Genomic DNA, 10,938 nt, shown 5'->3' on the forward strand with positions numbered 1-10,938 from the left:
ACTTTGAGCCATTTTTTCCCTGTTTTTGTGAAAGATTTCAAAAATTGGTTCAGCTGACGAAATATTTTTGACAGTATGATAAACATTTTATCAGTTGACAAATTTATAATATCTTTCACAGAAATCGAGATAATTGAGCTCAAAGTTAATAGTTTGGGTGAGCTTCTATTTTTAATTTTTAACTTATAATTTCATATTATATTTATCATAAAACCTCACCATTGCCTCATCACCACCGAATCTGTGAATCATTTGTGCTTTTTTTCCGACTTTCTATATTTCAATAGCCATTATTATCTTCAATCTAGTGACGAAGAGCCCCCCCCCCTTTTCAAAAAAAAAATGAGTCAGATATTTTTGACGTATCTCACTTTCAGATTTCAATAGATATTTCAGCTTGGTCATGCCATAAACAACCAGATTAACTGCCCAAATTTTTTTCCAAACCCCTTTTTTTCAATCAAGAGACTATTGAACAGCGAGAACAAAAAACAAGGTAGGAGGTATAAAAAAGGAACAAACTAGATTTCAAAACGAAAATAATGAGACTTCAATTTCAAATCTTAGTTGCTTTTTTCGTTTTCCGAAAAGTTCTTTCTTCTGAACATGAAACTGTGAATTCTAATGTTGCTGTTGGTGGGACTATGGCCCCAGCAAATTCTACTACTGTAGCTCATGGGACTACTGTAGCTCCTGCTATGGCTACTACAACTGCTCCTGGAAATGCCCCAACACTTTCAACTATACTGCTCACCGGAATAATTGCACACTCTTCCAACTCTACCGTACCCACTCCAAAAGCCTCTACGAAATTCCCGGAGACCTGTCAATCCTTGGGCACTCTAGAACAATCTCAACAGTGTTATATGGCCCTTGAAGGAATCGATGCCTTGATTGGATCCATTAGTTTGACGGATGAAATCTCCATCACACTCATGCAAGATTACTGTGAGACGTTTGGGGTGAGCAAGCTACAGTAATCCTAATTTCGAAATATATTATTTAGACTTGCTACCCAGAAATCGAGAAGTGCGCTGAGTTCGATCCATACTCCATTACGATTCTTCAAGGGTTCTGTGATTTTTATCAATTTGTGACAAGTTCGATTTTCTTGAATTGCGCCAGGGATATGGAGACGAAAACGACACCATGCACTGATAATGCTACAGAGACTATTATGAGTTTTAATGTGAGTTCTAAACAGTTAAGTTGTGGAAGACAATTACAGAATTTGAAACAGGAATTTAGATACTTGGACTAAAATTATAGGATCAAACTATTAAGAAAAACGACACCATAGACTTCCCCTTGATTCGTTCCTGTTCTATTGAGAGCTACTGAAATTTTTTCAAAAAAACTAAAGTGTTGTATTTTGAAGTTTACCGTATCAGAAAACGCTAAAAAATTATTGGATTTCCAGGGAACCACCGCTGTCAAGTGCGCTAAACTCACCGCTATCAGCAGTTGTACAGTTCAAGAAGTCCGTGATACGTGCAATTTGAGAGCCGAGCAGAGCTACCAAATGTTTATCAATCGGCACATTCAAACATGGATGTGTTAAAAATTCCACTTTTTTTGCACAAATTTTTTTCATACATAAAACTTTGATCTCGTTTATTAGATCTGGAAATCTCTTCAAAAACAAAGGTTCTTGAAAATCTGGGACTTGTGGACTACTGGAGCTCTGGAATCACAATCTGAAAGTTTCAAAAAATCACATGCAATTCTACAATATTTCTCGAATTCTAGACGAAAAACTGAAAAGTTTCAATTTCCTTTTTTTAATTTATTCCAGAATACTGACAAATTTCTTAACCGGGTCTCTATTTAAAAAAGTTATTGTTGAACCATTTAACAAAACGAAAACCATGAATTCTATTGAAAAACCTTATTCATTGAAAGTGTTACTAAAAACTATTCAAAAACAAAAAAATAAATATTTCAGCTCATTCTGATTTTTCCTCGATTTCCGTCCGATCTTCTAGATGAAGTGTTCTGTCTAAATCGCACATGCAGAGCATCAAAGCATCAATCCAATCCAACAATTTCCAGATACAGCAACGGACAGAGTATTGGATATTTATGTAAATTTTGGATGTGGATAATTTTGAACATCTCACGAATCCAATTAGACCAGCTCTCATTGGAGGCACTGGCCAAGAAAGTCTAAATCCCATTTCACCCTTGATTTCATCTGGTTTTAAAGATGGTGATGATACTTTGCCACTTAAAACCCCGGATATTTGGGAACAATAGACTTTCATAACTCACTTACCTCACACGTATATATCTATGCTTCTGAAAATTCTCAGCAACCACAAAAAGTGAGTTTTGTCCCTTGAAAGTGTAGAAGAATACATTGTCATTTGCTCCGTCTCTATTAGCTTCTCCATTCTTAATCAATCCTTGTAGAAAACTAGCATGATACGTGTCAAATGGACAATGAACAAATGAAAATGTGACAGGTCGCGAGCTAGTGATCTTCCAATCCAGAACCATTTCGTAGACATCAAAGTAGAAAATTGGAATTACGAAATAGACTCCAGGGTCCAGAAACATTGGATCCGCAAGGACAGCGTTTTCTGAGGCGTGGGTCGAAGAAATTAAATCACCGCATTCGCCATTTGGAGCAGATTTGTGAATGTTGAGAAATGTTTCGTACTGGAAAAAAAAATGTTATTCAGATCAGCGCATTTTTCGAAAATGGTAAATTTCCAATTTTTTCGAACAGAAAAAGCTGGTGGCCTAGAAAACTGAATTTAAAAAGTTAGGCCACCGTCTTAAAATGACCTAAAAAAGGCACCAGATGACTTTCAGATCATTTCTAGGTCATTCCCCATGGTGGCCTAGAAAACGCAAATTGGAAAAGTCAGGCAACCATGTTGCAATGACCTAACAACAAACGAAGGGAATATCAGGTGATTTAAAGTCCGTAAATGTCGATGGCCTAGAAAATTCATCTAGCAAAAGCTAGGCGACCATGTTTGAATGACAAGGAAAACACACCAGGGAAATATCAGGTAACTTCTAGATCATGAAAATTGGTGGCCTAGAAGACTGAACTAAAAAAGCTAGATCACCATATAAAAACGGCCTAAAACACACAAGGCGAATATCAGATTATTTCTAGATCATTAAAATGGTGGCCTAGAAAACTCAACTTGCAAAAGTTAGGCCACCATGTTACAATGGCCTTGAAAACAAACCAGACTGAATATCAAGTCATTTTTAGCTCATAGATGTTGGTGGCCTAGATAACTTAAGCTGCTAAACTTACGCCACCATGGTAAATGACCTAGAAAGCAGATAAAGTGCATGTTAGACCATTTCTGCATGGCATAGAAAACGTTGACCTAAAAAAATCATATTGAGAAAGTTAGGCCACTGTTCGAAAATGTTTTAAAAAGTCTTGCGAACGTATCGAAAATCACAGATAACAAGAGAACAAAAAACAATTCACTGACCGCGATACCATTACAATGTTTCATTGTGCCTACTATAACTTCACAACGTTCGTGGACTTCCAAACGCAGAACTCTGGAATGAATGTTCATTTTTGAATCTATCCAAGAAGTCCACAACTCACTGAGTATCTTTTCCAGAAACCCTTTTAATCTTCTGCCTCATACTATAATCCTCCCACCCCGGACGATATTCACAAACGTAGTAATGGGTGAAAAAAATCACAAAATCTTCGATATCCATCCAGAAAATTTTGTGATGATATAAATAATAATCTACTGGGCAAAAGTTCGAAACGGTTTCTGGAAGTGTGAAGTTGAAGGTTTTAGAGTAGTCAGCTGTTGTAACCTCTGTCATCGTATCCAGGAAGTTCTGAGAACCGTCCAGTGAATTTTGTGGGACCGGGATTTCCCAAATTGATCAATCGATATCCATTATGCTCTTTGAAGCCAAGAATTGCATATCCATGGTTATAGTCAATTTTAATAGCTTCATATCGCTTCAATTCTTCTTCGTTATCTTTGATATTAGGGGTTCCAGCAGCTAACAAATTTCCACAAGAGCTGGCAAAAATTTTTGGGATTATGTATTTCAACAAAACTTCAAACTAACTAATATTTTATAAGATCCTCCCAGAGCTGTTCAGTGTTTGTGTCCTTATTGATCATAATTTGTTTACCCCCCGCACCTGAAAATATTAGCATACAAAGCTGAAAACCATGCTGAAAAAATCAGGGACCGGTATTTCAAATTGATACAGGTTTTGGCCGGGCCCGATCCGATTAAAGTATGCTGAAAACATTATATTACCAGTGAGACACTTGAACGCAAGATGAGATTGTCCTCCATTCAGCCCTCCAAATGATCCTTTCACTTTTGCATACGCTTTTTCGATCATTGCCACCCACATTTGCTTTTTTGGCATTTTTGAACATCTCTCAATACCATTCTCATGTGGAAGGTAAAAATCAATTTTTATCACTTGCCATCGACCATCAACAAACAATCTGGAATATTTATCGATTATCTAGGTTCATGCCAGAGATGTCAAAAAGTTGTCAATTAATGAAGTAATTCTTAAATTGAGAAAATTTGAATACCGTCAAGCTTGTAATAGACAACCTAAACCGTCAACTTTGCACCCATACGTCACGGGTTCTGTTAACGATATCAAGAAATAGTCAACTAATAAAATGTTTATTATAATATCAAAAATATTTTGTTAGTGAACCACTTTTTTTATATCTTTTACAGGTAACGAGATAAGCTGGCGCAAAGTTTATGGTTTAGGGATAGACATTCTAATGTTTCGGCGTTTAGGAATTCTCAGGTTCATGCCAGGGATGTCAAAATTTTGTTGAAAAGGTTGTTGAAAATTTTCAATTGACATATATCTTCTATCAGGAGCCAAGCTCAAAATCCACTTACCTAACCTGTACCAGTCCACAATCCAACGCGTAATCTCGTTTCGGAAGTACAATCTCCAGAATATCTTTCCTCTGTGCTATCGCCATTAATGAAGCCATCAACCAACAATTTCCAACACCAGCTTGACACACATGAAATGGCCATGGATCATTCCAAATGTGCCACGCATGATTATCGTTCCTGTATAAATAGTCACTGAGGTAATGCGGTGGATACCAGGGCTCATGGAGATCGTCGAATACTTGTTTGTCAGCTTCTTGGTCAAGAATTGCCCCAAGAGAACCAGCGGTGTGAAGGAAATCCGGGTCAATGTAGTAATCTCCAATGCTTCTGAAAAGAAATAGTTGCTTACTGTAGAAAAACGTACTCCATGTCATGTTAAACGACGGAATTACCTGAGAATCTCCGCATGCTCCCGACACTCTATATCACTTTTTGTCATAACATCTTCTTTTGAGGGAAAAACTTCAACGGAGAACGACATTTTAATATTTTTAGATATTTAATAGAGACAGAGAATATGGGTAAACAGGGGTAAAAGTAGATAAAATCCAGGGAAAAGAGTGAAAGTCCTTACTAGTACCCAAATTAAGAGTCAACTAGTGCACGTGGTAAATACAGGTGGCTCGCCACGTGGCAGAAAGAGGTCACACAGAAAGTGGGTCACAGGTTAACGGTATTGTAATTTTGTTAATGAAGTACTTTGAATTGAAATTGTATTGCCTAGGGGCTGGGGTATGAAACTTCGGGACGAGACCTGTATCATTCGGGCTCCGCTTCACTTCGAAACCGCGACTCTTCGAAACCAGTTGTTTCGAAACCGCGACACTTCGAAACCGCGGTAATACTGGCGAATGGATAAGTTTCAGACTACAAAAACCAACTTTAGGGTTTTGAAATATGCTTTTTCTGATAGAACACATTTTAAAAATCGATAGAATCCGAAAATTGATGTTCTCAAAAGAAGAAAAATTCTTGAATGTTACGAATTTCAGAATGTGTTCTATCAGAAAAAGCATATTGAAACCCCTAAAATTGTTTTTGTAGTCTGAAATTTATCCATTCGTCTGTATTACCACGTTTCCGAAGTGACCGGTTTCGAAATGACTGGTTTCGAAGTGTCGCGGTTCCGAAGTGACGCGAAGCCATCATTCGAAAACTGGGAACACGCCCTGTTTAAATCTGTTGTTTAATTTCGAGAAAAATAGGCTTCTGGATGTTCTACAGTTTTCCTAAAAAAGAAAGTTTTTTCTTTTTTGGCAGGCTTGTTTTTGAGCTTCAATTACTGGTATCAAATTTTTATCTCCCTTCATGTTGGAGCAATGACGATTCTCTTGGTCCCTATCCGACTGCACATACGCAACATGATTATATATTTATTTTTATTTGCTCTTCAAACACCTGGTATCCGCAATAAATTTGTGGAAGTATTAGATTGGCAAGAAAGTGACTGTCCATTTTTTATTAGTAAATAACACAAACACAAGAATAATCCAGAATTAGCAATATGCACCGTCGTGATCCACAACATGTTAGCAATGTTCAGGTAACTCGTGGGTACCATCACTCCAAAAGCCAGCTAGTGGCAAGTTAAAGTATCCCTCCAGTCCATTTTTTCAGGCATCAATTGTGTTAAAGTCCTTAAGCTGCAGATGACGTCGTATACTTTTGAATAACCAATGATCTGATAGAGCTGAATCATGTCTTCAACGGGGGTAAAGGAGAACCGTCCAGCCAAAGCGGCTCAGGTACGGCGTGACTTTCCGTGAACATGAGGTTTTTTCATTTTTTACCTGCAGTCAAGTCAGACCTGAGCAGCTTCAGCGCGACCGTTCTCCCTCACCTACTTATAGTCCCGACTGAGCTCTATCAGATTATTGGATATTCGGGGAGATACAACCTCATCTAGAGAATACGAAAATTTGCACCATTTATGTGAAAAACAGGAAAAAATGAATACTTCGATTCGCGGCTAGCTGGCTTTTGAAGGTATTGTATCCACAAGTTATCAGAACATTGCCAACATGTCGTGGACCACGACGGTGCATACTGCTAATCTTGGATTAATCCTGCTTTTGTATTATTCACAAATAAAACAAGGGACAGTTACTTTCCTGCCAACCTAATACATATATAAAGGACATGTTCCTTCATATCCTACAATTGACGTTTGGTTCGAAAAATTCCGCCCAGGGGAGTTCAGTTTGAAAGATGGCAATGAACTAGTGAGTCGGATCTCGATCAATTGCTAAGAGTAGTGTAGGGCGATCCAATTCAAACCACTTGTGAAATGTTACAGATCTTGTCCTTTAATCAACCAAGTATTGTGAACGGATCGAAGTCTCTTGGCAAAGTCAAAAACTGGGTCGATTCGTACCCACTGTTTTGTAGGACTCCGATATGGATCGCAGTGTAGGCATGATCATGTTTCTCGAATCATTTCTTTGCACATTCAGTTGGGTGGACGATCTAATTACTTTAGACGATAAGTGTGTAAGTTACTCTATCAATGTACGGAAGGGTCAGTTGATTGACTATGAAGAGCTAGCTCTGGGCATCCCGAAACCTAAATTTCCCCTGAAAAGGGGATGCTATGAGTTTGATGGTCTGCCAAAGGAATGGAGCCTGGGAACTTTCAGATGAATGTACCATTATTACTGCCACTTTTTATTTTTCCTAATTAGAGAAATTGATTTCGGCAGTCGAATCGAAACAAGGAGAAAATACCAAAGTTTCCCTTTTGGACGACAGTGCGAGATCCCCCCGTTACTAGACTGGTCACCTAAAATTTCATGTCGTTTGGCTGAATTATTCTCATCGTATTCACCGAACCTTCTTTCGGATCTTTTGTCGTTTGGGGCTCTTCAACGTCATCTTGATAGAAAAGACTTCAATTGAAAAGGTGACACAAAAAAGGAGTTGACCTATGTTTTCAACCGCAGCCGTCCTCGTTCTGGGCCGATGGAACCACGAAATTGCCAGAGCGTTGCCAGACAACTATCGATGCTTATGGACCTTACTTTCATTGATCTTACCCACTCTGCTTTAAGGAAAACTTGATCAAAAATTTTGCCAAAAAAGGAAGAAACTTTCTTATCAACCTAATAAAAAAAAGTTTTATTCAAGATTCCAAAAAAAAAGGATCAACCAATGACTTTCGGAATTCCCCGATACCGAAAATGTGGTCTCGCGGAGATGGGATATCCTTTCAGATGTCGTGGTGGTATGACTTTTGAGAATCGATTCTTCACGTCTTCTGGATGACTTCTTCTGAATTTGAGATCCACATTTTTTTGAGGTCGTGGGATCGCCGGATAGCGAGGATCTTGATGAAAACGGATTCGCCTAACGTAGATAAGATGACGTCGGGGTCTTCCATGATTCTCTGAAAAAAAATTGAGCGTTTTGGATACGCAGAAAAACCTACTTTGTAAAATGGGAGTTTGAGTAGCAGTTTTGGAAAGTTGGCTCCGTCCACTTTTGATATTCCTTCTTCTTCTACCTTTCACCACTGGTTTCCTTCTTAACTTTTTCTTCTTCTTTCTCCTCGATCTTGGCCTAACCGGAGCTACCAGAATAGGTGGAATTTCTTGAAAATTTTCTTCATGGACAGTCATCACATCGAAATTTGTAGCAATGGTGGCAATCTCATCATCAATGCTATGATTCTCGAAAAATCCCGGTTGCTCCGTAATTATTCCTTCCACGTCATCTTGTGTTCTAGGTTCCCTGAAACGACGTCGTTGAGATTCTGGAGTTGGTGTCAATGAGTTGAGAGGGGTCCAGTCGTCTGGAACATAAAATATTATCAATAGAGCGCATTTAACATACCTCCACAAATCTTGCCAGGACCACAGAACGTTTCATCGATGTCACTTCCCCACGCACTGTGGCGGTCTTCTGGAAAAGAAACATTTGAAACAATATTAAACAAAAATACCGTAAACACTCTAATAGAAGGGCCCCCTTACTTTCAACTTTAAGCCATTTTATCTTGGTTCCTTTGAAAGATATTTAAAAAAAGGGTAAACTGACAAAATATGTATCATAAAACCAAAAATATTTTGTCAGTTTACCACATTTTGATATCGTTCTCAGGAAATGAGATATATGGGTTTAATGTGGACAGTTTGGTAGCAATCTACTAGATTGGCTTCGGTTTCTATTGATGTATTCATCATTAGTTCGAACAGAAACCATTTTGTGAAAATTACAAACCTTCAATATTATTTTGAACATGTTCTGGAGCTGTCCTCGAACTTTTTTGCCCCATTAAAAAAACGAAAAGAACAAATGAGTGTCAACAAAGAATGAGTGGGCCCCATAGTTCCCAAGTCTCCATAGAAACCAGAATTGAAAATAGAATTCGAAAGTGAGAAGATCAGAGAGTAGTGTAAAAAAACTTCTAAGTGTTTTTTCAAGGATTACTGTAGATGAACTAATTCGAATATCGTAAGATCTGTATTATAAGGGCCGGCCCTTCTATTTTCCAATCGAGGGAAAACTTCCAACAGTTTCATGACTGATACTAATGGGATCAGAGCTTTAACAAAAAGAAAGTAATTTTATTCCAATTTCTAGATAAGAATATAATTAGTAGGAGTTTTGTTCTCTTTTGGATTCATATTTAATCAGCACACTCGCATTTGTCACATTTGCATCCGCCGGCACATCCAGCCTTGCAGCACTTTTTGTCAGCGGCAGTGGAGCAGTAGTACTGCTCACAGCACTTGGTCTCGGAGCAGTCGCATGCTTTGTCAGTGGTGTTACAGGCACACTTTTGGTTTTTGCAGTCTGGAAAATTTTTTAATTGAAAAAAAAAATAAATGAGAAACTCACCACACTTGCAGACCATTTGTAGAAAGAAATCGAATGGAGTTTTCTTCTCTGTTTTTCCATCAGATTCCTTTTATACTGAATCCTAGACACGACCTAAAACATTGATATCATGACACACGCCTATCACAATGTACAAAATGCCTTAAAGCCTAGAAACGTACCTTCAAAATGATCGTAACTATCTGAAATTTTTACCAGAAATTTTCTAGAAAATTGGGAATCTTTTCCAGTTTAAAAAATTGAAATCGGTCCAGTTTGAGATATTTTTCGAACTTCAGGCATAACTCTAGTTTGTGATTCAGCAAAAAAAAAAAACTGTACACTTTGTTTTTTAGGTCATCCGACTACAAACCTATAGGACACGTTGTTTGTCCCAGGCATCATCCAGTATACCTGCCTGATAAGAATGCCTCAATCACAAACTAGAGCTATGTGCGAAATTCGAAAAATACCTCACCCTGAACCGATTTCAATTTTTTTAACTGGAAAAGATTCCAAATGTTCTAGAGAATCTCTGGTAAAAATTTCAGATAGTTTCGATCATTTTGAAGGTACGTTTCTAGGCTTTAAGGCATTTTGTACATTGTGATAGGCGTGTGTGATGTTATCAGTGACCAGTTTCAGGTCGTGACTAGGTTGATGTATATAAGGAATCTGATGAAAGGAAGCTCCAATTGTTCTTTACTAACTGAAAATGGTCTGCAAGTGTGGTGAGTTTCTCATTTATTGGTTTTTCTGTACTGGTCCAAATACTGGTGACATATAAGATTTGGCTGATTGTTTTTTTTTTCGAAAATTATTTTTAAATTTTTCAAAGTTAGGATTTTTCATAACTGACATATTGGAAGTTTCTAGAATTTCGTTTTTTTAGACTGCAAAAACCAAAAGTGTGCCTGTAACACCGCTGACAAAGCATGCGACTGCTCCGAGACCAAGTGCTGTGAGCAGTACTGCTGCTCCACTGCCGCTGACAAAAAGTGCTGCAAGGCTGGATGTGCCGGCGGATGCAAGTGTGCCAAATGTGAGTGTGCTCATTAAACATGGATCCAATCGGAAGAAACCACAACGATTACTAATTCTATTCTTGTCACTTGAAATTGGAATGAAATTATTATTTTGTTAAACCTTTTTGCCTATTGATTCCAGGATCCAAAGCTTCTAAAACTCTGAAAAATAAGAAAAAAAGAAAATCGAATTCAAAAATTCTTC

At 37.9% G+C, this 10,938-nt stretch overlaps 4 protein-coding genes across 4 annotated transcripts; 2 read left to right on the forward strand and 2 right to left on the reverse strand.

The window, feature by feature from the left end:
* Positions 1 to 644: 644 nt before the first annotated feature.
* Positions 645 to 1,561, forward strand: CBG04775 (the record flags this gene model as incomplete). Its single annotated transcript, XM_002637912.1, has 3 exons — positions 645 to 962; positions 1,007 to 1,189; positions 1,421 to 1,561. 3 exons carry the CDS (start codon positions 645 to 647, stop codon positions 1,559 to 1,561), a joined length of 642 nt encoding a protein of 213 aa, XP_002637958.1.
* A 385-nt stretch (positions 1,562 to 1,946) lies between these two features.
* Positions 1,947 to 5,374, reverse strand: CBG04776 (the record flags this gene model as incomplete). Its single annotated transcript, XM_045238189.1, has 9 exons — positions 1,947 to 2,226; positions 2,276 to 2,661; positions 3,465 to 3,537; positions 3,587 to 3,764; positions 3,811 to 4,025; positions 4,075 to 4,150; positions 4,273 to 4,469; positions 4,891 to 5,285; positions 5,363 to 5,374. 9 exons carry the CDS (start codon positions 5,372 to 5,374, stop codon positions 1,947 to 1,949), a joined length of 1,812 nt encoding a protein of 603 aa, XP_045092764.1.
* A 2,659-nt stretch (positions 5,375 to 8,033) lies between these two features.
* Cbr-mtl-2 lies at positions 8,034 to 9,745 on the reverse strand (the record flags this gene model as incomplete). The annotated part of the gene is made up of 3 exons (XM_045238190.1): positions 8,034 to 8,680; positions 8,722 to 8,790; positions 9,730 to 9,745. The coding sequence occupies 3 exons, from the start codon at positions 9,743 to 9,745 to the stop codon at positions 8,034 to 8,036; spliced, it is 732 nt and encodes a 243-aa protein (XP_045092765.1).
* Positions 9,746 to 10,135: 390 nt separating this feature from the next.
* Positions 10,136 to 10,767, forward strand: CBG04779 (the record flags this gene model as incomplete). The annotated part of the gene is made up of 2 exons (XM_002637916.1): positions 10,136 to 10,280; positions 10,601 to 10,767. The coding sequence occupies 2 exons, from the start codon at positions 10,136 to 10,138 to the stop codon at positions 10,765 to 10,767; spliced, it is 312 nt and encodes a 103-aa protein (XP_002637962.1).
* Between the last annotated feature and the right edge of the window lie 171 nt (positions 10,768 to 10,938).

This window comes from Caenorhabditis briggsae (assembly GCF_000004555.2).
Source record: "Caenorhabditis briggsae complete genome, chrV, whole genome shotgun sequence".
In the NCBI taxonomy this organism is placed as follows: domain Eukaryota; kingdom Metazoa; phylum Nematoda; class Chromadorea; order Rhabditida; family Rhabditidae; genus Caenorhabditis; species Caenorhabditis briggsae.